The 26,698-nt window shown below is 37.9% G+C and overlaps 2 protein-coding genes across 5 annotated transcripts in view; one reads left to right on the top strand and one right to left on the bottom strand.

The window, feature by feature from the left end:
• Positions 1 to 26,698, bottom strand: part of LOC137421260 (GMP reductase 1-like) — a 905,715-nt gene that overhangs the window by 795,070 nt on the left and 83,947 nt on the right. The window lies entirely within an intron of this gene.
• Positions 23,276 to 26,698, top strand: part of LOC137421270 (long-chain-fatty-acid--CoA ligase ACSBG2) — a 113,619-nt gene continuing 110,196 nt past the window's right edge. The window contains exon 1 of one of the 3 annotated variants that reach the window (XM_068107161.2): positions 23,276 to 23,504. In XM_068107161.2, the coding sequence (XP_067963262.2) occupies positions 23,498 to 23,504 (7 nt within the window). In that variant the 5' untranslated portion in view covers positions 23,276 to 23,497. Of the gene's footprint in view, positions 23,505 to 26,321; positions 26,501 to 26,698 lie in introns of those variants that run through there. The other 2 variants (XM_068107165.2, XM_078771652.1) reach the window with 2 other exon arrangements.

Here is a 26,698-nt window from a genome sequence, read left to right as displayed (position 1 = left end):
GCACTCTTACTGCCATTGAAGAGATTGGGGCCTATTCTTATTTGATTGATGCAACGTCGATTCAAACTATTGGGAACACAGCCTTAATTACACACATACTTATGAAATATCTATAGAGATTCTAAGGTGTGCTACGTGTTGTTCGTGGACTAGCTATGAGTGCGATCTTTAACGTTAGACAACAACAACAACAACAACAACAACAACATGCATTTTAAAGCCATTTTCCCTGCTAGAGCGGGGGTTAGCCTTGCGGTCCCCATGACAATCTTCTCCATTTTGCCCTATTTTCTGCATCTCTCCTTGTTAACCCCCTTGCCCGCATTTCTTCTTCCACCATCTTTAGCCAAGTCTTTGTCGGTCTTCCCCATCCTCTACTTCCTTCTACACTAATTTCCATCACTCTTCTCAACCAGTCTCTTTCATTCTTCCTCAACACATGACCAAACCATCTCAACCTGTTCCTCTTCACAGCATCAATCACAGGCAATATACCCATCATCTTTCGCAATTCATCATTTGTCTTCCTCTCTCTCAACGATACTCCGCACATCCATCGAACCATTCGCATTTCCACCCTTTCCAGCCTTCGTTGCTGCTCTACGTTCATTACCCATGTCTCGCTCCCATAAATCATAACACTTCTCACACATGCAGCATACACCTTTCCCTTCAGCTTCAGCGACACTCTCCTCCTCATCAGCACGCCATTCAGTTCCCGAAACTTCTTCCATGCACATCTCACTCGAGCAACCGTTGCCGAGTCTGATCCACCTTCTCCATTCAGCATGTCTCCGAGGTAGCAAAATGTTTTCACACCTTCCAGCTTCACGCCGTCTCCAAGATCCAACTCAACATTTCCTCCATCTGCAGCTCCCTCTGTGCACACCTTACATTTGAATGTAGCTGCCACACTGGTAAATGACCCTCTCAGACCACTACATTTTTGATGAACCCACTCAGCGCACATTGTACATTGAATGGAGTTCACTCAGACACCCTTCCTGCACACAGCACACGGCCACTTCCCAGTTCTTTCCACCTCACCACATACTTTACCACTTGCCATCACCTTCGACTTTCCGATATTCACCTTCAGACCTTTTGACTCCATACATTCCTTCCACTTGTTCATCTTTTCCTTCAGTCCATCCATACTTTCCGCAATCAACACCAGATCATCTGCATACAACAACTCCCACGGTAAACCCTCCTTTACGTTCTGAGCCAGCACCTCCATCACAGCTACAAATAGTAGTGGACTTAGTACCGACCCCTGATGCACTCCCACCTTCACCTCAAACTCACCACTGTTCCCGTCCTTCGTCCTTACAGCTGTGCGCGCTCTTTTGTACATTGCCATCACTACTCTGATCAACCATTCCTCCACTCCTAACTTCCTCAATGCCCATGTCAATACTTTGCGTGGAACCCTTTCGAATGCTTTCTCCAGATCAACAAACCCAAAAAACAACTTCTTCCTCTTCTCCATGTACTTCTCCTGCAACTGCCTCACAATGAAAAGCGCATCTGTCGTTCCTCTTCCTGGCATAAATCCAAACTGCATTTCGTCGATCTTCACTTTCTTCCTTATCCTCCTCTCCAACACCCTTTCCAATACCTTCATTCCATGCTCCAATAACTTTATCGCTCGGTACGAGCCACACTCCAGAGGGTCACCTTTCCCCTTGTATAGAGGGACGATGGTACTCAGTTCCCAATCCACTGGAATGCGGCCTTCTTTCACCACCAGATTACAGATCTCTGTCATTCTCTTCACACCCCAACTTCCTGCTGCCTTCAACATATCTCCCACAATTCCCATCGGCCCTCCCGCTTTTCCACTCTTCATTGCTTTTATCGCTTCCTCAACTTCCTTCTCAGTTATCTTCTCTGCCGGTCCTAAAACTGGGTTACTCTCTATGTTGCCATCCCATTCATTCTCTGTATTCAACAGCATTTCCATATAGCTTTTCCATCTTCCTTTAATTCCATCTGGGTCGACAACGATTTGTCCCACTTCATCCTTCAAGCAACTCACCCCCATCACATCACACCTCTCTTTCGCTATGTGCTTTGCAATCCTGAATACTGCTTTCTGACCCTCTTCCGAATCTTCCGAACCCTCTTCCGAATCTTTAACGTGAGACAAATGGCGGTATTTACAGGGGATTATTTATAAGGGAACATTTACAAAAATTTACCAAGTGGAGGGTTCTAAAAACCGCAACAATATGTTATGCTTAATGGCCGTGTGCACACACACACACACACACACACACACACACACACACACACACACACACACACACACACACACACAATGCCTCCCGTATCAGTGGTTGTGAGTGCGAGTGGAGCGTTGCCACCGAGGCACCACAGCCTGTTTGAAGTTCTGTTATGGTAATACACACATCCACGTGCATAGCAACAAAACGGCAATCCAATTGGTTGACAAACAGAGGTCTTTCATATAGCAATGCAAGTGGGGAATTGTCGTAACTCAATTCAAAAATATGTCGAGTCACAGAGAAAACAAAATGTCAGTTGATGCTTTTCACAGCTCGAACCAACATGGCGGAACTCCAACACAAGGTGGATGAACGTTATTCTTTATTTTTTATCTAAATGTGGAAGTGACAGGTCGTATAATGAAAGCAAATCGCCCAAAAAGGGAGAAAACAAGTACACATACATTCAAGATACACCGCCCCCATGCCAAATAATTAAATATCCTACAGCGCGGCATTGCCGGGGCACCTCATAGAGACTGCGTTGGGAGGTGTACAATAATTGATTGATTAATTGTATAATTAAAATCAATAAAAGATTATCACAAAATATTTTCTTAATCAATTGGCTAATGGCATAACTAAACCACTAGTGCTTCATCCGAAGATGTATCTTTTCGGAATTTATTTAAATAAGTCATTCATAAAAAATTAAATAATTAATTGATTAATCAATAAATAATTAATCAATTAATCAATAAATAATTAATCGATTAAATGATTAATCAATAAATCAAAAATATCCTTGATGGCCACATCACTTGGTCACTGTCATGTCCAAATATTAGCTTCCCAGCTCAAAAGGTGCCTGAGATATTGGCCAAATGAGAAAGAAAATAAATAAATGATTTATAATGAAAAAAAAAAAATAATGATCATTAAAAAATTTAATTATTAATCAATTCGGTAACAGAACACATAAACCACCACCATTTCATCAGAATCTGTAACTTAAAAAAAATAAAAAAAATTGTCATTAATTGAATAATTACATAATTAATCGATTAATTGATTAATTGATTAATTAATAAATCAAAAATAGCCTTTGCAGCCAAATCACCTGGTCTTTCGCATGTCCAAATATCAGCTTCATAACTCAAAAGGTGCCTGAGTTCATGGTCAGAAGAGAAAGGAAATTTGATTAATTAAATAAGTACTTAATTAATCGCTAATAATTAAATAACTCCTCAATTAATTGATTAATCAAAAAACAAAAAATAGCGTTTTTCACAAACGACCTGCTCACTATTGTGCCGAAATTTCAGCTTCCTAGCTCAAAGAATGGCTGGGATATCGCCCGGACAAACAAGCAAGAAAGAAAACAAGTACAGATACATTCAAAGTACACCGCCCCATGCCAAATAATTAAATATGCTGCAGCGCGGCATTGCCGGGGCGCCGTTAGGCGCCCGGCAATACCGCAGTGCAGCTCATTGAGGCTGCATTGGGAGGGAGAGGTGTACACTAATTGATTGATTAATTGTATAATTAAAATCAATAAAAGATTATCACAAAATATTTTCATAATCAATTGGCTAATCGCATAACTAAACCACCAGTGCTTCATCCGAAGATGTATCTTTTAGAAATTTAATTAAATAAGTCATTTATAAAAATTTTTAATAATTAATTGATTACTCAATAAATAATTAATCGATTAATCAATAAATAATTAATAGATGAAATGATTAATCAATAAATCAAAAATATCCTTGATAGCCACATCACTTGGTCACTCATGTCCAAATATTAGCTTCCCAGCTCAAAAGGTGCCTGAGATATTGGCCAAATGAGAAAGAAAATAAATAAATGATTAATAATGAAAATAAATAAATAATAATCATTAAAAAATTAAATTACTAATCAATTTGGTCAGAGAACACATAAACTACCACTATTTCATCAGAATCTGTAACTTAAAAAAAAAAATTTTTTTGTCATTAATCGAATAATTAAATAATTAATCGATTAATTGATTAATTAATAAATCAAAAATATCCTTTGCAGCCAAATCACCTGGTCATTGGCATGTCCAAATATCAGCTTCCTAACTCAAAAGGTGCCTGAGTTAATGGTCAGAAGAGAAAGGAAATTTGATTAATTAAATAAGTACTTAATTAATCGCTAATAATTAAATAACTCCTCAATTTATTGATTAATCAAAAAAAAAATACCGTTTTTGACAAAGGACTTGCTCACAATTGTGCCGAAATTTCAGCTTCCGAGCTCAAAGGATGGCTGAGATATCGTCCGGACAAACAAACAAGAAAACAAGAAAGAAAACAAACAAGTACACATACATTCAAAGTACACCGCCCCATGCCAAATAATTAAATATGCTGCAGCGCGGCATTGCCGGGGCGCCTCCGGCGCCCGGCAATACCGCAGTGCAGCTCATTGAGGCTGCATTGGGAGGGAGAGGTGTACACTAATTGATTGATTAATTGTATAATTAAAATCAATAAAAGATTATCACAAAATATTTTCATAATCAATTGGCTAATCGCATAACTAAACCACTGGTGCTTCATCCGAAGATGTATCTTTTAGAAATTTAATTAAATAAGTCATTTATAAAAAATTCATTGATTACTCAATAAATAATTAATCGATTAATCAATAAATAATTAATAGATGAAATGATTAATCAATAAATCAAAAATATCCTTGATAGCCACATCACTTGGTCACTCATGTCCAAATATTAGCTTCCCAGCTCAAAAGGTGCCTGAGATATTGGCCAAATGAGAAAGAAAATAAATAAATGATTAATAATGAATATAAATAAATAATAATCATAAAAAAATTAAATTATTAATCAATTTGGTCAGAGAACACATAAACTACCACTATTTCATCAGAATCTGTAACTTTAAAAAAAAAAAAATTTTTTGTCATTAATCGAATAATTAAATAATTAATCGATTAATTGATTAATTAATAAATCAAAAATATCATTTGCAGCCAAATCACCTGGTCATTGGCATGTCCAAATATCAGCTTCCTAACTCAAAAGGTGCCTGAGTTAATGGTCAGAAGAGAAAGGAAATTTAATTAATTAAATAAGAACTTAATTAATCGCTAATAATTAAATAACTCCTTAATTTATTGATTAATCAAAAAAAAAAAAATACCGTTTTTGACAAAGGACTTTCTCACTATTGTGCCAAAATTTCAGCTTCCTAGCTCAAAGGATGGCTGAGATATCGCCCGGACAACCAAGAAAGAAAACAAACAAGTACACATACATTCAAAGTACACCGCCCCATGCCAAATAATTAAATATGCTGCAGCGCGGCATTGCCGGGGCGCCTCTGGCGCCCGGCAATACCGCAGTGCAGCTCATTAAGGCTGCATTGGGAGGGAGAGGTGTACACTAATTGATTGATTAATTGTATAATTAAAATCAATAAAAGATTATCACCAAATATTTTCTTAATCAATTGGCTAATACCATAACAAAACCACTTGTGCTTCATCCGAAGATGTATCTTTTAGAAATTTAATCAAATAAGTCATTAATAAAAAATTAAATAATTAATTGATTTATCAATAAGTAATTCATCGATTAATCAATAAATAATGAATCGATGAAATGATTAATCAAAAATATCCTTGATAGCCACATCACTTGGTCACTGTCATGTCCAAATATTAGCTTCCCAGCTCAAAAGATGCCTGAGATATTGGCCAAATGAGAAAGAAAATAAATAAATGATTAATAATGAAAATAAATAAATAATAATCATTAAAAAATTAAATTATCAATCAATTCGGTCACAGAACACATAAACCACCACCATTTCATCAGAATCTGTAATTGGGGGAAAAAAATTTTTTTTAGTAATTCATCGAATAATTAAATAATTAATCGATACATTGATTAATTGATTAATCAATAAATCAAAAATATCCTTCATAGCCACATCACCTGGTCACTCATGTCCAAATATTAGCTTCTGAGCTCAAAAGGTGCCTGAGATATTGGCCAAATGAGAAAGAAGATAAATAAATGATTAATAATGAAAATAAATAAATAGTAATCATAAAAAAATTAAATTATTAATCAATTCGGTCAGAGAACACATAAACCACCACCATTTCATCAGAATCTGTAACTTAAAAAAAAAAAAATTTTTTGACATTAATCAAATAATTAAATAATTAATCGATTAATTGATTAATTGATTAATTAATAAATCAAAAATAGCCTTTGCAGCCAAATCACCTGGTCATTGGCATGTCCAAATATCAGCTTCCTAACTCAAAAGGTGCCTGAGTTAATGGTCAGAAGAGAAATGAAATTTAATTAATTAAATAAGTACTTAATTAATCGCTAATAATTAAATAACTCATCAATTAATTGATTAATCAAAAAACAAAAAATACCGTTTTTGACAAAGGACTTGCTCACTATTGTGCCGAAATTTCAGCTTCCTAGCTCAAAGGATGGCTGAGATATCGCCCGGACAAACAAACAAACAAACAAGAAACCAGAGTGAAAACTGAGTACTCTCTTTCAGCGTGCGTCACTGCCGAGCCCCCTTTTGTGCCCGGCAATGACGATTTGCAATGCCTGGAGATGGCATTGGAAAGGAGCGGTGTACAACAAACAAACAAACAAGAAACCAGAGTGAAAACTGAGTACTCTCTTTCAGCGTGCGTCACTGCCGAGCCCCCTTCGGTGCCCAGCAATGACGATTTGCAATGCCTGGAGATGGCATAGGAAAGGAGCGGTGTACAACAAGAAACCAGAGTGAAAACTGAGTACTCTCTTTCAGCGTGCGTCACTGCCGAGCCCCCTTCGGTGCCCAGCAATGACGATTTGCAATGCCTGGAGATGGCATAGGAAAGGAGCGGTGTACAACAAGTACACATACATTCAAAGTACACCGCCCCATGCCAAATAATTAAATATGCTGCAGCGCGGCATTGCCGGGGCGCCTCCGGCGCCCGGCAATACCGCAGTGCAGCTCATTGAGGCTGCATTGGGAGGGAGAGGTGTACACTAATTGATTGATTAATTGTATAATTAAAATCAATAAAAGATTATCACAAAATATTTTCATAATCAATTGGCTAATAGCATACCTAAAGCACTAGTGCTTCATCCGAAGATGTATCTTTTAGAAATTTAATTAAATAAGTCATTTATAAAAAATTAAATAACTAATTGAGTACTCAAATTGAGTACTCAAATAATTAATCGATTAATCAATAAATAATTAATAGATGAAATGATTAATCAATAAATCAAAAATATCCTTGGTAGCCACATCACTTGGTCACTCATGTCCAAATATTAGCTTCCCAGCTCAAAAGGTGCCTGAGATATTGGCCAAATGAGAAAGAAAATAAATAAATGATTAATAATGAAAATAAATAAATAATAATCATAAAAAAATTAAATTATTAATCAATTTGGTCAGAGAACACATAAACTACCACTATTTCATCAGAATCTGTAACTTTAAAAAAAAAAAATTTTTTGTCATTAATCGAATAATTAAATAATTAATCGATTAATTGATTAATTAATAAATCAAAAATATCCTTTGCAGCCAAATCACCCGGTCATTGGCATGTCCAAATATCAGCTTCCTAACTCAAAAGGTGCTTGAGTTAATAATGGTCAGAAGAGAAACAAGTACACATACATTCAAAGTACACCGCCCCATGCCAAATAATTAAATATGCTGCAGCGCGGCATTGCCGGGGCGCCTCCGGCGCCCGGCAATACCGCAGTGCAGCTCATTGAGGCTGCATTGGGAGGGAGAGGTGTACACTAATTGATTGATTAATTGTATAATTAAAATCAATAAAAGATTATCACAAAATATTTTCATAATCAATTGGCTAATCGCATAACTAAACCAGTAGTGCTTCATCCGAAGATGTATCTTTTAGAAATTTAATTAAATAAGTCATTTATAAAAAATTAAATAATTAATTGATTACTCAATAAATAATTAATCGATTAATCAATAAATACTTAATAGATGAAATGATTAATCAATAAATCAAAAATATCCTTGATAGCCACATCACTTGGTCACTCATGTCCAAATATTAGCTTCCCAGCTCAAAAGGTGCCTGAGATATTGGCCAAATGAGAAAGAAAATAAATAAATGATTAATAATGAAAATAAATAAATAATAATCATAAAAAAATTAAATTATTAATCAATTTGGTCAGAGAACACATAAACTACCACTATTTCATCAGAATCTGTAACTTAAAAAAAAAAAATTTTTTTGTCATTAATCGAATAATTAAATAATTAATCGATTAATTGATTAATTAATAAATCAAAAATATCCTTTGCAGCCAAATCACCTGGTCATTGGCATGTCCAAATATCAGCTTCCTAACTCAAAAGGTGCCTGAGTTAATAATGGTCAGAAGATAAATGAAATTTAATTAATTAAATAAGTACTTAATTAAACGCTAATAATTAAATAACTCCTCAATTAATTGATTATTCAAAAAACAAAAAATACCGTATTTGACAAAGGACTTGCTCACTACTGTGCCGAAATTTCAGCTTCCTAGCTCAAAGGATGGCTGAGATATCGTCCGGACAACCAAGAAAACAAGAAAACAAACAAGAAACCAGAGTGAAAACTGAGTACTCTCTTTCAGCGTGCGTCACTGCCGAGCCCCCTTCGGTGCCCGGCAATGACGATTTGCAATGCCTGGAGGTGGCATAGGAAAGGAGCGGTGTACAACAAGAAACCAGAGTAAAAACTGAGTACTCTCTTTCAGCGTGCGTCACTGCCGAGCCCCCTTTGGTGCCCGGCAATGACGATTTGCAATGCCTGGAGATGGCATAGGAAAGGAGCGGTGTACAACAAGAAAGAAACCAGAGTGAAAACTGAGTACTCTCTTTCAGCGTGCGTCACTGCCGAGCCCCCTTTGGTGCCCGGCAATGACGATTTGCAATGCCTGGAGATGGCATAAGAAAGGAGCGGTGTACAACAAGAAAGAAACCAGAGTGAAAACTGAGTACTCTCTTTCAGCGTGCGTCACTGCCGAGCCCCCTTTGGTGCCCGGCAATGACGATTTGCAATGCCTGGAGATGGCATAGGAAAGGAGCGGTGTACAACAAGAAAGAAAACAAGAAACCAGAGTGAAAACTGAGTACTCTCTTTCAGCGTGCGTCACTGCCGAGCCCCCTTTGGTGCCCGGCAATGACGATTTGCAATGCCTGGAGATGGCATAGGAAAGGAGCGGTGTACAACAAGTACAGATACATTCAAAGTACACCGCCCCATGCCAAATAATTAAATATGCTGCAGCGCGGAGGCGCCCCGGCAATACCGCAGTGCAGCTCATTGAGGCTGCATTGGGAGGGAGAGGTGTACACTAATTGATTGATTAATTGTATAATTAAAATCAATAAAAGATTATCACAAAATATTTTCATAATCAATTGGCTAATCGCATAACTAAACCACTAGTGCTTCATCCGAAGATGTATCTTTTAGAAATTTAATTAAATAAGTCATTTATAAAAAATTAAATAATTAATTGATTACTCAATAAATAATTAATAGATGAAATGATTAATCAATAAATCAAAAATATCCTTGATAGCCACATCACTTGGTCACTCATAACCAAATATTAGCTTCCCAGCTCAAAAGGTGTCTGAGATATTGGCCAAATGAGAAAGAAAAGAAATAAATGATTAATAATGAAAATAAATAAATAATAATCATAAAAAAATTAAATTATTAATCAATTTGTTCAGAGAACACATAAACTACCACTATTTCATCAGAATCTGTAACTTTAAAAAAAAAAAAGTTTTGTCATTAATCGAATAATTAAATAATTAATCGATTAATTGATTAATTAATAAATCAAAAATATCATTTGCAGCCAAATCACCTGGTCATTGGCATGTCCAAATATCAGCTTCCTAACTCAAAAGGTGCCTGAGTTAATGGTCAGAAGAGAAAGGAAATTTGATTAATTAAATAAGTACTTAATTAATCGCTAATAATTAAATAACTCTTCAATTTATTGATTAATCAATTAAAAAATACCGTTTTTGACAAAGGACTTGCTCACAATTGTGCCGAAATTTCAGCTTCCGATCTCAAAGGATGGCTGAGATATCGTCCGGACAAACAAACAAGAAAACAAACAAACAAACAAGGAAACAACCAGAGTGAAAACTGAGTACTCTCTTTCAGCGTACGTCACTGCCGAGCCCCCTTCGGTGCCCAGCAATGACGATTTGCAATGCCTGGAGATGGCACAGGAAAGGAGCGGTGTACAACAAGTACACATACATTCAAAGTACACCGCCCCATGCCAAATAATTAAATATGCTGCAGCGCGGCATTGCCGGGGCACCTCCGGCGCCCGGCAATACCGCAGTGCAGCTCATTGAGGCTCCATTGGGAGGGAGAGGTGTACACTAATTGATTGATTAATTGTATAATTAAAATCAATAAAAGATTATCACAAAATATTTTCATAATCAATTGGCCAATCGCATAACTAAACCACTAGTGCTTCATCCGAAGATGTATCTTTTAGAAATTTAATTAAATAAGTCATTTATAAAAAATTAAATAATTAATTGATTACTCAATAAATAATTAATCGATTAATCAATAAATAATTAATAGATGAAATGATTAATCAATAAATCAAAAATATCCTTGATAGCCACATCACTTGGTCACTCATGTCCAAATATTAGCTTCCCAGCTCAAAAGGTGCCTGAGATATTGGCCAAATGAGAAAGAAAATAAATAAATGATTAATAATGAAAATAAATAAATAATAATCATAAAAAAATTAAATTATTAATCAATTTGGTCAGAGAACACATAAACTACCACTATTTCATAAGAATCTGTAATCAGCTTCCTAACTCAAAAGGTGCCTGAGTTAATGGTCAGAAGAGAAAGGAAATTTGATTAATTAAATAAGTTCTTAATTAATCGCTAATAATTAAATAACTCCTCAATTTATTGATTAATCAAAAAAAAAAAAACGTTTTTGACAAAAGACTTGCTCACTATTGTGCCGAAATTTCAGCTTCCTAGCTTAAAGGATGGCTGAGATATCGTCCGGACAAACAAACAAGAAAGCAAGAAAGCAAGAAAGCAAGAAAGAAAACAAGAAAGAAACCAGAGTGAAAACTGAGGACTCTCTTTCAGCGTGCTTCACTGCTGAGCCCCCTTTGGTGCCCGGCAATGACGATTTGCAATGCCTGGAGATGGCATAGGAAAGGAGCGGTGTACAACAAGAAAGAAAACAAGAAACCAGAGTGAAAACTGAGTACTCTCTTTCAGCGTGCGTCACTGCCGAGCCCCCTTTGGTGCCCGGCAATGACGATTTGCAATGCCTGGAGATGGCATAGGAAAGGAGCGGTGTACAACAAGTACAGATACATTCAAAGTACACCGCCCCATGCCAAATAATTAAATATGCTGCAGCGCGGCATTGCCGGGGCGCCTCGGGCGCCCGGCAATACCGCAGTGCAGCTCATTGAGGCTGCATTGGGAGGGAGAGGTGTACACTAATTGATTGATTAATTGTATAATTAAAATCAATAAAAGATTATCACAAAATATTTTCATAATCAATTGGCTAATCGCATAACTAAACCACTAGTGCTTCATCCGAAGATGTATCTTTTAGAAATTTAATTAAATAAGTCATTTATAAAAAATTAAATAATTAATTGATTACTCAATAAATAATTAATAGATGAAATGATTAATCAATAAATCAAAAATATCCTTGATAGCCACATCACTTGGTCACTCATGTCCAAATATTAGCTTCCCAGCTCAAAAGGTGCCTGAGATATTGGCCAAATGAGAAAGAAAAGAAATAAATGATTAATAATGAAAATAAATAAATAATAATCATAAAAAAATTAAATTACTAATCAATTTGGTCAGAGAACGCATAAACTACCACTATTTCATCAGAATCTGTAACTTTAAAAAAAAAAGTTTTTGTCATTAATCGAATAATTAAATAATTAATCGATTAATTGATTAATTAATAAATCAAAAATATCCTTTGCAGCCAAATCACCTGGTCATTGGCATGTCCAAATATCAGCTTCCTAACTCAAAAGGTGCCTGAGTTAATGGTCAGAAGAGAAAGGAAATTTGATTAATTAAATAAGTACTTAATTAATCGCTAATAATTAAATAACTCCTCAATTTATTGATTAATCAAAAAAAATGTACCGTTTTTGACAAAGGACTTGCTCACAATTGTGCCGAAATTTCAGCTTCCGAGCTCAAAGGATGGCTGAGATATCGTCCGGACAAACAAACAAGAAAGAAAACAAGTACACATACATTCAAAGTACACCGCCCCATGCCAAATAATTAAATAGGCTGCAGCGCAGCATTGCCGGGGCACCTCCGGCGCCCGGCAATACCGCAGTGCAGCTCATTGAGGCTGCATTGGGAGGGAGAGGTGTACACTAATTGATTGATTAATTGTATAATTAAAATCAATAAAAGATTATCACAAAATATTTTCATAATCAATTGGCTAATCGCATAACTAAACCACTAGTGCTTCATCCGAAGATGTATCTTTTAGAAATTTAATTGAATAAGTCATTTATAAAAAATTAAATAATTAATTGATTACTCAATAAATAATTAATCGATTAATCAATAAATAATTAATAGATGAAATGATTAATCAATAAATCAAAAATATCCTTGATAGCCACATCACTTGGTCACTCATGTCCAAATATTAGCTTCCCAGCTCAAAAGGTGCCTGAGATATTGGCCAAATGAGAAAGAAAATAAATAAATGATTAATAATGAAAATAAATAAATAATAATCATAAAAAATTAAATTATTAATCAATTTGGTCAGAGAACACATAAACTACCACTATTTCATCAGAATCTGTAACTTAAAAAAAAAAAAAAATTTTGGTCATTAATCGAATAATTAAATAATTAATCGATTAATTGATCAATTAATAAATCAAAAATATCCTTTGCAGCCAAATCACCTGGTCATTTGCATGTCCAAATATCAGCTTCCTAACTCAAAAGGTGCCTGAGTTAATGGTCAGAAGAGAAAGGAAATTTGATTAATTAAATAAGTACTTAATTAATCGCTAATAATTAAATAACTCCTCAATTTATTGATTAATCAAAAAAAAAAATACCGTTTTTGAGAAAGGACTTGCTCACTATTGTGCCGAAATTTCAGCTTCCTAGCTTAAAGGATGGCTCGGATATCGTCCGGACAAACAAACAAGAAAGCAAGAAAGCAAGAAAGCAAGAAAGAAAACAAGAAAGAAACCAGAGTGAAAACTGAGTACTCTCTTTCAGCGTGCGTCACTGCCGAGCCCCCTTTGGTGCCCGGCAATGACGATTTGCAATGCCTGGAGATGGCATAGGAAAGGAGCAGTGTACAACAAGAAAGAAAGAAAATAAATAAATAATAATCATAAAAAAATTAAATTATTAATCAATTTGGTCAGAGAACACATAAACTACCATTATTTCATCAGAATCTGTAACTTAAAAAAAAAAAACACTTTTGTCATTAATCAAATAATTAAATAATTAATCGATTAATTGATTAATTAATAAATCAAAAATATCCTTTGCAGCCAAATCACCTGGTCATTGGCATGTCCAAATATCAGCTTCCTAACTCAAAAGGTGCCTGAGTTAATGGTCAGAAGAGAAAGGAAATTTGATTAATTAAATAAGTACTTAATTAATCGCTAATAATTAAATAACTCCTCAATTTATTGATTAATCAAAAAAATATATATACCGTTTTTGACAAAGGACTTGCTCACTATTGTGCCGAAATTTCAGCTTCCTAGCTTAAAGGATGGCTGGGATATCGTCCGGACAAACAAACAAGAAAGCAAGAAAGCAAGAAAGAAAACAAGAAAGAAACCAGAGTGAAAACTGAGTACTCTCTTTCAGCGTGCGTCACTGCCGAGCCCCCTTCGGTGCCCGGCAATGACGATTTGCAATGCCTGGAGATGGCATAGGAAAGGAGCGGTGTACAACAAGAAAACAAGAAAGAAACCAGAGTGAAAACTGAGTACTCTCTTTCAGCGTGCGTCACTGCCGAGCCCCCTTCGGTGCCCGGCAATGACGATTTGCAATGCCTGGAGATGGCATAGGAAAGGAGCGGTGTACAACAAGTACAGATACATTCAAAGTACACCGCCCCCATGCCAAATAATTAAATATCCTACAGCGCGGCATTGCCGGGGCGCCTATGGCGCCCGGCAATACCGCAGTGCACCTCATAGAGGCTGCATTGGGAGGGAGAGGTGTCCGCTAATTGATTGATTAATTGTAGAATTAAAATCAATAAAAGATTATCACAAATTATTTTCTTAATCAATTGGCTAATAGCATAACTAAACCACTCGTGCTTCATCCGAAGATGTATCTTTTAGAAATTTAATTAAATAAGTCATTAAGAAAAAATTAAATAATTAATTGATTCACCAATAAATAATTAATCGATTAAATGATGAATCAATAAATCAAAAATATCCTTGATAGCCACATCACTTGATCACTGTCATGTCCAAATATTAGCTTCCCAGCTCAAAAGGTGCCTGAGATATTGGCCAAATGAGAAAGAAAATAAATAAATGATTGATAATGAAAATAAATAAATAATAATCATTAAAACATTGCATTATCAATCAATTCGGTCACAGAACACATAAACCACCACCATTTCATCAGAATCTGTAACTGGGAAAAAAAACAAATTTGTCATTAATCAAATAATTAAATAATTAATCGACTAATTGATTAATTGATTTATCAATAAATCAAAAATATCCTTGATAGCCACATCACTTGGTCACTCATGTCCAAATATTAGCTTCTGAGCTCAAAAGGTGCCTGAGATATTGGCCAAATGAGAAAGAAGACAAGTACACATACATTCAAAGTACACCGCCCCCTTGCCAAATAATTAAATATCCTGCAGCGCGGCATTGCCGGGGCGCCTAAGGAGCCCGGCAATACCGCAGTACACCTCATAGAGGCTGCATTGGGAGGGAGAGGTGTACGCTAATTGATTGATTAATTGAGGTTAATTAATTGAGGTTAATACGCTAATTGATTAATTGAGGAGTGGTGTACGCTAATTGATTAATCTTCCGAATCCAAGCGTTCTCCGAACATTTTCCTACATGCCTCCTGCGCCTTTGCTACCTCTTTCTTTGCAGCCTTCTTGGCTGCCTTATAACTTTCATGCTCTGCCTCTTCTGCCCCCATACCCTTCTCCTTCTGCCACTCCTTGAACTTCTTCCTCTTCTCGTCAATCTTCTTTCCAACTTCATCATCCTACCACCATGTTTCTGAGTGCCTCGGTGGTCCTTTTGTCCATCCACATACCTCACCAACGGCTCCCAACGGACTATCTTTCATTGACATCCAACCACTTTCAAGCTCAACCACATCATCCTCTACCCTCCTCAGCCTCTCTTTTAATGCCTCCCTTACTGTCACCTCTTTCAACCTCCACGCCTTCATTCTCAGTTGGTACTTCACCCGCCGAGCTCTCCTCGCACCTTTCACCTTATGTCGCAGACAACCAAGTGGTGCTGTGAAACAGCCTCCTCCCCCGGGAACACCTTTGTGTCCCGAAGGTGCCCCCTATCTCGCCTAAGCACCATCAGGTAGTCAACGGTTGTCGTCGACCCACCTGACGTGTATGTAACAAGCTTATTATCCTCTTTCTGGAACTGAGTATTACAAATCAACAAGTCAGCTCCATCAGCAAACTCCAAAATCCTTTCACCTTCTCCATTTCTCACACCATATCCGTAACCCCCATGAACTCCCTCAAAACCGTCCATACTCCTTCCCACATGTCCATTTAGGTCTCCTCCAACCACAACAACTTCCTCATCTTTCACGTTTTCCATCAGCTTCTCTATTGCACACCAGAACTTGTCCTTCTCTTCATCGCTCCGACCAAGCTGCGGAGCATATCCCGAGATCGATTCTGGGAGAAAATGACGGCGAGTCCAGTCACAAAAGTAAAGTGCATCAATTTGCATCATTGTGTCCATGCTTGACATTTACGGATGTTGGACGCTGCACATGAAAGATCTTGTGCATTGGCAAAAAAAATCTTCCCTGCGAGTTGTCTTGGTAATTTTTATTTGTAGCAGCACTTGGGATGAAGCCAATAATGTGCATTATTTTTAGGATATACTAAGGATATACTACGTATGTGAAACCATTGCATTTTTGGCCCTATCTCTCAATGGTGAAACATCACTTTAAAACAAGTTTGATCTAAATCCCTTCAACTGTTTTCACCAAACAGGATAGGTTTCACATCAATCGGTGAAGCAATTTCAGAGAAGGGATTTTTTTTTAATATCGGCTTTCAAGCTAATATGGCTGCCACTCCACATGACGTATGACCTTAAAAAATGTACACTCTGCATATGTATGGGTAGGGGATCAAGTTTGTGAAGTTTCGTGTTGATCGGATCCGGTTTGTTTTGTTTATCCGATATGGCTGCCAGACCACGTGACCTACGACGTCATCATTTTCAAACTATATGCAACAATGGTGTTGGATGACATGTTTAAAATTTCACATTGATAAGGTAAGCTGTATCAGAGATATAATTATTTAATATTTTCCTTCAATACAATATGGCTGTGGCTGCCACACCATGTGACCAAAGATGTTTTCGTGATCAACTTTTAATCGCCATGATTAGTCAATGACACACGTAAAGTTTTGAGTCAATCAATTTGGTGGTTTGGAAGAAGATATTTTTAAAAGATTTTAGGTTAAATCCAATATGGCTGCCAAACCATGTGACCTATGATGTCATAAATTTAATATTGCAATACAAATAGGTCACAGATCATGTGCTGCAGTTTTAGATTTTTAGGAAAAGGAATTCGATCAAAACATATTTGGCTGGTATACCACTTCACCGATTGTGTCACCATTATCATGCTTTTGTTCTCCATTGGGAGTACTTGACAATGTGGCAAGTTTCAAATTTTTCCATTCAGCGGTTTCCAAGAATTTTTTTTTATTTTTTGCGTTTAATCCAAGATGACTGCAATACCACATCACCTATGACGTCAGAATTATCAAAAAAGCATTCTGCATGGGTGTCACTCCTATCCTGAACGTTTCGCCTCAATTTCGGACATGTAGTTGCTGATTAAAAAAACGAGGTTTAGCCGGTACGGATAGATGGACGTACGTACGTACGTACAGACGGACTGACGGACAACCCGAAAACATAATGCCTCCGGTCACCTTTGGGGGTGGAGGCATAAAAATATTCATATCCAGATCCGGATCTTCACCAAAATTGAATCAGTTTTTCCTTATCACACACCGAACCTGTCCACCATCTTTTGTCAGATTCCGTCCACAACGTTTTGAGAAATCATGCTATATATTGTTTTTGGCCCTATCTCTCAATGGTGATGAATCACTTAAAAATTAAAAAGCTCTCGTAACCGGATCCGGATCTCACAAAAATTTAATAAATTGGAAATTTGGAAATTTTTGAAAAAAAATTGAAATTTTTGAAATCACAAGCTTCTGATGTTTTTTTTGTTTATAAATCCCATATTCTTAAAATTTAATTTGTGAGAATATAAATATTCCAGTATAAGAAAACAGGATGCAAGCAATAGCAATTTGCACAAATTTATTGGCAGGCAGCAAGTGCTCTTATTGATTATTAGCGCTGAGGAAGCGCCTCTAGCGAATGACTTCCAGCCAGTGTAACGCGAATTCCTGTCACAGGAATTCTGAGATCATAAAGTGTGACGTGGCAGTTCCTGATTGGTTCGTGTTGGGGAACCCCTTCTCGCTGCCGACGTGACGTAAATTCACGCACGCGCACTGGTGAAGCGCGAGATTCGGCCCAAGGTTCTTATTATTATTATTTTTGTATACAAGATCGAGGCTCGAACCAAGATCGAGGCTCGAAATTCCATGCCCGAACCTCAGCGCAATCCAAGAGGATTCACTTGTTTTATCAGTTTTGTGTTTGCTGGATAGCAGAGAGATGTGTGCACTCCGCTTTGAGCTGTCTCAACTCAACCCACTGAGAATCCCAACCCAGCTATAAACTATCACCCTGGTGTTTCACATCAATGGGTGCACCATCCATTGGAAGGTATTTAGCCAGAGGACCTTCTGCCAGCACCAGTTGTTGGTTAGCGTTAAAGATCCAGCGATGTCTTTTGTGAAGAGTAGGTGAGTTGGCACCAACACCTTCAACAAATTACAAATCCCTGCCCTGACTGACGACTGAGAAGGTCACGCCAAACAACCCAGCACGGCCACAGCAACCCGGCTCAGGCATAACCACAACACAAGGTAGTTGATGCCAAGCATCTCACCTTCTCAACATGGAAGGCTAATGTAACCATTGATTACCTTGGACTACCCAACAAGGTTTGCTATACTTGTCAACAATGTGATGCTTTTTAGCTCATCTGGAACGAAGTTCAGGGGAACTTATGCGATGGCGCGTCGTCAGTCAGTCCGTTTGTCCCTCCGTAAACACTTGAAACTTCTTCTCCGAAGATTGCGACCAAATTTGGCACAAATTCACCATAGGTTCACCCGCCTTCACAGTTTTATTACCCATCCTAGGAAAATTTGGTTTATCGACGTTGCCTTGTACCCGAGAGGTTCGCCCGCCTGCACGAGGTACGGCCGTCTGCCTAACTCCTGAGAGGCTCGCCCGCCTACACAGCTGTCTAACCTAACCGTACCTTACTTTTCCTGGCGTCCTACGCCCTTATAATACTTCTAACCTTACTTATGATTCCAGTCTATTTCCTATCCTCGCGCGCCCTCTTGAGGCACCCTATCCCCCCCCCCCCCTCCCCACATAACGTTACCCTGACGAGTCCATAAACAGTCAGTTGCTCCGGGACCCAAGCGGTCCGTACTTAAATTTAGGTTCGTGGATCAGGTTCGAGCAGGGAACGGAACAAACGGCACCCGAGCAAGAGAGTGGGTTACAATTTGGACTGACCCCAAGTCTATAAAGGAAAAACAAAAGAAAACCAAGGCTCACCTGACCCGGATCAATTGCCAGCTGGTCTCACCACTCATTTGCCTGGGACCGCGTCCCGGACTGCATGGACTGATCCCACCGCTGCCACCATATGCCGGGTTGGGACTTAAGACTTGGGACTCAGAGGACTCAGAGAAGGAGCAACGGATATATTTATTAGAACTCGTTATACACAAGCTTGCGGAAAACAGGATGTCGCAGGAAGCTCACACAAAATGACCAACTCTACAACAAGATGCTCTGGAAAAGGTTCGATCAGGGCTTCATTATATATATGAAATATAGAGGTGTGGTCTAACATCAGGACAGGAGACAAAGGGTGGACTCACATGGCCCCCACCTTAGTTCCTTTCTGTTGTTCAGTTAGTTTTAGGAAGTCCGAGGCCAGGCAAGGGTTATGCCCTTTGATATCATAATCATTGAAGCTTGAAGGGAAATCATTGAGGTTTGAAGGGAAAGAAGGAGATAAGGAATGGACAGCCTTAAAGCTGTCATCAAGAAGAATATTGAGAACATGGAGGAGTATAGCAGCTTTGCAGCTGTGACCACAGTATGGGAACAAACTCTGGATTTCGACAGGTAAAGAGAACATGCCATTACAAGGCATGAAATCACACAAAGTATATAATCCTTAAAAGGGCATAATAGACAAAGTAATATAACAAGTCTTTTGATTGAGAAAGTACAGAGGGAGTGGACACTCATGGACACTCGTAAATGTGCCAACATAAAGGAAATTGGCAGAGGCCAGAAAGATAGCAGTTTGCAACCAAGGCCATAGTATGGGGAACAAGAGATTGTGCCAACACAGGGCAAAGGTTTGTAAAGCATTTAGCTCCTTGAAAGGGTACAACCAGCTTTTCAGAGAACATGGAAAGAATACAAGTATCAAAAGGATACAGCAAACAATCAAAACAAAACATATAATTGGTTACACTTGGTAATTGGTCAAACAGTAACAGAGCACAAAGGGGGGAGGGGCTCACGCCCCCCCCCCACACACACACACACATATATAGACACACACACACACACACACATATAGACACACCCACATTCACACACACACACACACACACACACACACACACACACGTATAGACACACACATTTAGACACACACACACATTTAGACACACACATACATATAGACACACACACACATAGACACACACACACATAGACACACACACACACACATACAGACACACCCACACACACACATATAGACACACACACACACATATAGACACACACACACACACATACACACACACACATATAGACACACACACATATAGACACACACACACACATATATAGACACACACACACACATATGGACACACACACACACACACACACATATAGACACACACACACACATATGGACACACACACACATATATAGACACACACACACACATATGGACACACACACACACATATGGACACACACACACACATATATATAGACACACACACACACACACACATATAGACACACACACACACACACACACATATATATAGACACACACAAACACACATATACATATATACGGTATATATATATATATATAGACACACACACACATTCACACACACACATACACACACACACACACGTAAAGACACACACATTTAGACACACACACATACATATAGACACACACACACATATAGACATACACACACATATAGACACACACACACATATAGACACACACACATACACACACACACACACACAAACACACACACAGACACACATGCTGTGCAGGGGACGGGCTAAAAATTAGACTAATAGTCAGGTTCACTATGTTTTTTCGTTCAAAATTTTGGTAGATTAGCAAAACTATACATTTTTGGAATATTCAGAGCATGAGGAATCCAAAAATTAATGTTTACATTTGCGTAGACACCTTTGCGAAAATGACACTCAGGACAGTGATGAAGATCTGTAAAAGCATATTCCTGAACGGTATAGACCTCGTAGATCCTGTGTATAGGACTTATAGTTCAATCTGATACTACCTATAACTTCCTATAACAACCTATAACTTCAAAGGACTTGCAATATCATGTATTATGTTATGCAGTTATATCACAAATATAAAGACAATGGTTTTCAATTACCTTTGTTTGTTGCTTTTCTATAATCCTGAGCACTATTTTGAGGCCTTTATTGGATTCCTTGACCCAGAAAACATAGGATTAGCATATTTAATTAAGTCTCTAGGTTGACTCGAAGCCGAGATCGCGCAAAATATGTATTTTATGGTGGCCATTTTCAAAATCCAAAATGGCGGCCACGCAGGTGTCTATGCAAATGCCAACATTGATTTTCAGATTCTCCATGCTCTGAAGATTCCAAAAATGTACAGGTTTGCTAATCCCAAAATTTTGAACGAAATTATATTTGTTAACATAGTGAACCTGACTATAAAACAAAAAACAAAGGTGATTAAATAATGAACATAAACTGTATTTGTGATTTCACGTTCACTGTAACTTCACTAACAAGCGATAATTTTGGAAGTCACACCCATTATTAATATTAATCCTCTGCCCCCCCCCCCCCCCCCCCAAATAAAGAAGTCAAACTACACCTATGGTTCAAACTCAAGACCCTAAGATCACAAGCCAGCCATCTTAACCGTTAAGCTAACACCAGGCCTTTAAAGACCCATAAGACCCTATAGAACCCAAAGAACCATAAGACTCTTTGCAATCCAAAAATCCTTTGGAACCCAAAGACCCCTGTAAAACCCCGAAGACCCGTTTAGAACATTAAGGTCCCTACAACTCTCAAATACCACGAAGACCCTCTTTATCACCTTATGCAATCCGACTACGATCGCCCTCCATCGGTAGACAAGCGACTATCCCACATGGGGCTATCTATTTATATCCTCTCTGGTTCAAAAGTGTGGACTAAACCCATCTCTCAATACTAGAAAGGTACTCAGTGGAAGGCATATACCTCCATCATGCTGAACAGTTTACGCTTTGAATCCCACGGATAGGTCACATCTGGATTCAGATCTGAACCAAAAGCTAATCGGCTTCTTCTTATCACCGAACCAACTCATTGACCAAATTTTGTCATAATTCGTCCACAACTTTTTGACAGGTTTTTGACTGCATATTGTTTTTAGGCCTATCACTCAATGGTGAAGAATCACTTTAAAATTTCTCTGATCCGGATCCGGATTCCCCAACAAAATTCCGGATCCGGGTTCGAATCTTCACCAAAATCGAATCGGTGTCACATACGCAACATGTACACCAAATTTCGTCCAAATTCGTGCACGACTTTTTGAGATATTTTGTTCACAGACAGACAGATATACGGACAGACAGGGGTGAAAACATCTGGGGGCATAGGTAAATGTGCAAATTAACACGATAATCACACCAACTTCTCTTTCACACTTTTGGCATTTCGGTGAAACATCCCGACACAACACGATGTTAATTCGTCAATTGACAACTCAAATCCCTCCTGTAATCAATGTAAAGGTACATTTGTTGATCTCACCTCATGTCATTGGTGCTGCATGTGATACACACATGCAATCGCATTGTAATAATAATAATAAATAATTAATATTCACTTTTACTACAACACACAATTTCCCCATATCTTTCATTTATAATATTTGGATGTCAATGATTCGAATCGGCATTATAAACCCGTTTGGTCGTTTTCATTCAAAGCAAATAGAATAGACTTTTGCTCTGATTGCATCTGGTGTTATAACCCCATGAACTGAAATGTGACCGATGTAAAGGAGGCAAAGTTGAAGGAAACTTTATATTCTACAAAATAATTATGCTTGCTCAGCGTCTGATGTGATAGTTAACCTCTTGGCTTTTTGGCAGTTTTCTATAGGGGGTTATATTACCTCTGGTGCTGTAATCCAAAGCTCAATGGGATAGCAACATGTGTGTTAAAGGTCACACTGTGGGTTGGCCTCATTGCCCAACCTCGCCAACACTCTGGCTGTAGATTTATAAGTGGAGGCTTGTTCAACGTGCGGGTGCTTTTGGAAATCACTAGCTAACACATCCCTCCTGCATCGCAACAGCACGAGCCTTAACTTCGGCATCATGCCTGGTAAGTTTAATATTGAAAAGGCAATAATTTTGTGGAGGAAGTCAAAAAATTTGAGGATTAAAAAAAAAAGTTTGTTGAGTATTTAAGAGTTTGTCAAGTTTAACAAAGTTTGTCGAGTTTTAAAAAGTTTGTCGTATTTTTAAAAGATTGTCAAATATTTAAAAGTTTGTCCAGTTAAAAAAAGTTTGTCGACCTAAAAAAGTTTGTCGAATTTTAAAAAGTTTGTCGGGTTTTTCAGAGATATTAAAAAGTTTGTCCAGTTTTAAAAAGTTTGTCGGCCTAAAAATGTTTGTCGAATTAAAAAAAGTTCGTCTGGTTTTAAAAAAGAGATATTTAAAAGCTTGTCCAGTATAAAAAAGTTTGTCGACCTAAAAAAGTTTGTCGAATTTTTAAAAGTTTGTCGGGTTTTTCAGAGATATTTAAAAGTTTGTCCAGTTTTAAAAAGTTTGTTGGCCTAAAAATGTTTGTCGAATTAAAAAAAGTTCGTCTGGTTTTAAAAAAGAGATATTTAAAAGCTTGTCCAGTATAAAAAAGTTTGTCGACCTAAAAAAGTTTGTCGAATTTTAAAAAGTTTGTCGGGTTTTTCAAAGAGATATTTAAAAGTTTGTCCAGTTTTTAAAAGTTTGTTGGCCTAAAAAAGTTTGTCGAATTAAAAAAAGTTCGTCTGGTTTTAAAAAGAGATATTTAAAAGTTTGTCCAGTATAAAAAAGTTTGTCGAATTTTAAAAAGTTTGCTGGGGTTTTAAAAAAAATTGTCGAATTTAAAAAAGTTTGCTGAGTTTCAAAATATTGTCAAATTTCAGAAGCTTGTGGAGTTTTAAAAGTTTGTTTAGTGAGACTTTTTCCAATTTGTAGAAAAGTCGCTGGCATCGTTTAAGGGTTTGAAGTTTTATTTTTAATTTTGCCTTGACTGTTTAAGCAGTTGATTATATTCCATTGTAAATTTTGATCAGGCTTCTCGATGTCTCTTGAGACATTGCTGTTGAATAATGTTCCACAAGAGGGCGACTTTACACACAACCGAGTCGATCGTTCGTAACGAATAAGCCATCCATCCTCCTCGACGTTAAGCTGCAGTGTACCTTCTGTTAGAATTCGCAGGTGTGCTTTAAAGATCCCAATGTGTTTCACGTAGAGTAGGCCATTGTGTGGTGACACACTGAACAAATTACAAATCTTTGCCCTGGACCAGAGCACCAGCCCTGCAGGAGTGGTGCCCCACTCCCGATGTTATTAGCCAATGGAAACGATTATAACCTACCTATACTGAGCTGCTTAATCATGCTGTAAAGAAGAAAAAGAAGAGTGAATTCACTAGTTACCTTTTTTGACGAGACCTTAGGTGGGAACATTTCGGTATAAACATGGTCTCCAAAAGGTTGGTAAAGGACCTTCCTCATTTCACCCTGCTCTATGCTAGTCGGGTCTGATGTATTTCTGAATATAAATTCACATGGTGGATGCCACAATTAACTAGACCCCAAATTAAATATAAAAGTACACAAAGGCACTCTACTCTATAAGGTGAGGTTATTTATGAGCATAAATTCCTTGGTGTCCATATTTCCCAAGGGTCCATAAAATAGCTAGTTTTCCACAACTTTATTTCATGACCTAAACATTTTTTCCAACAAGATTGAGGCTCATGGAATAGCAAGGTGATAAAGGGTGAACAGGCAATGTACTTTTCATGGGACTACAGTTGGACACTATAAGCAAGGGAATTAATAAGAAAAGTCACGAGAGAGAGAGAGAGGAGTGGAGAATGCACAGCAACCTGCAGGAAGGTTGGGTTAGTGAGGGTTAATGTGAGAAGAAAGGATTGAGCGTACGGTTGGGGTTCACCTGAGATGGTAGAACACCGAAACCTGCCAAAACCCAAATCTTGGCTCACGATCAAGATCAACATCTAGAGTAAGGTGACAGAAAGCAAAAAGGTAATATGCTGGCAGTGAGGGCTGTGGTTCAACAGGTGGATGTAACAAGTAAGGTAATGAAAGTGAGAATGGGTGAGAAAGACAGAAAAAAGAGAGATACCTGATGAATTTCTTCCGCTTTTTATGTCCAATTCGATGACAATCCGGATTATCGACTTGGGCACTATCCATCTCTGTGGTTTCGATCCTTTTAGCCCAGGACCCTTCTGAACGGTGGGTCCACAACCTTTGTGGCATCTGAAGGCCCGACAATCAGGTGGAAAGAAAGAGGAGAGTGAGAAACCTGAAAGTTAAAGGGGTGGATTAATTGGTGTGACATGTTTGGCAGAGGACATATTCAAAGAGCAGACTTGGCTTTTGTAGGCAATGGTGCTGTCAGCTGCCAGAAAACACGAGCTCGAGATAGTGACTGCAAATGGACAGGTGTGAATCAAAAGAGCTCCTACCTGTACCTGCCCTAACTGAGCAAAGTGGACGCTTGATCTTCACCAAGATGTATCTGAAGCTGCTACTGAATCTGCGGAAGCTTGGAATTTTGATCACGAAGTCTGCGAACTCAGTTTGGCCTGTGTTGCTCTTACTTTTCACTTCTTTTTCTTAAATCCTGGACATCCCTGAGGAAAGTTCACTGGAGCTGCTTGATGAGCACCTACGGAGATATAGCACTTCAGTTATGATGTCATCAGTTGGCATTAAACACCTATGATGTCATCATTTAGTTGTTTGTCTTCTTTAATATAAGATAAAGCAATTGTGGTTTTTGAATGTAAATGCCAGCCTAAGTCTAAAATTACATTGAAACCGGTTTGCTTGGATTCCTGTTTGGCAGAGATGAATGTTCATTTCTCTAGAGTCTAGACTTTCTTGAACTGAAACATTCTGATACCAGGAAGTTATTGAAATACAGAAGAAGGAGATTTTAAAAACGGGAAGAAAAAAAGCGCATCCACGTAGCACAGTGTGAACAGAGACCCGCGGTTTACTCAAACTTGGACAGTGTGCTCGCTTTGCATCGCGGTCCCGGGACAAGAATTCGAGAGAGGTTCTTGGCATGCCTGTGGTACGTGTATGCGTTACCTGTGCTTATTGTGTGTTGCTGCACTAAGTGTTTGTGATCGTGCTAAGGCGCAGAAATGCAGAGTTCGCCTTTGTTCGGACGGGGAAGTTGAAGACGTTAAGCAAGTTGTATATTCTCTACTTGCATTCACTTGTTGATATCAAATATCTAACATTTGGGGAACATGTTCAGATACGTCCT

The sequence above is a fragment of the Myxine glutinosa genome, chromosome 2 (assembly GCF_964187855.1).
Source record: "Myxine glutinosa chromosome 2, kmMyxGlut1.1, whole genome shotgun sequence".
NCBI classification, from domain to species: domain Eukaryota; kingdom Metazoa; phylum Chordata; class Myxini; order Myxiniformes; family Myxinidae; genus Myxine; species Myxine glutinosa.
This window is presented reverse-complemented; position numbering and strand designations above follow the sequence as displayed.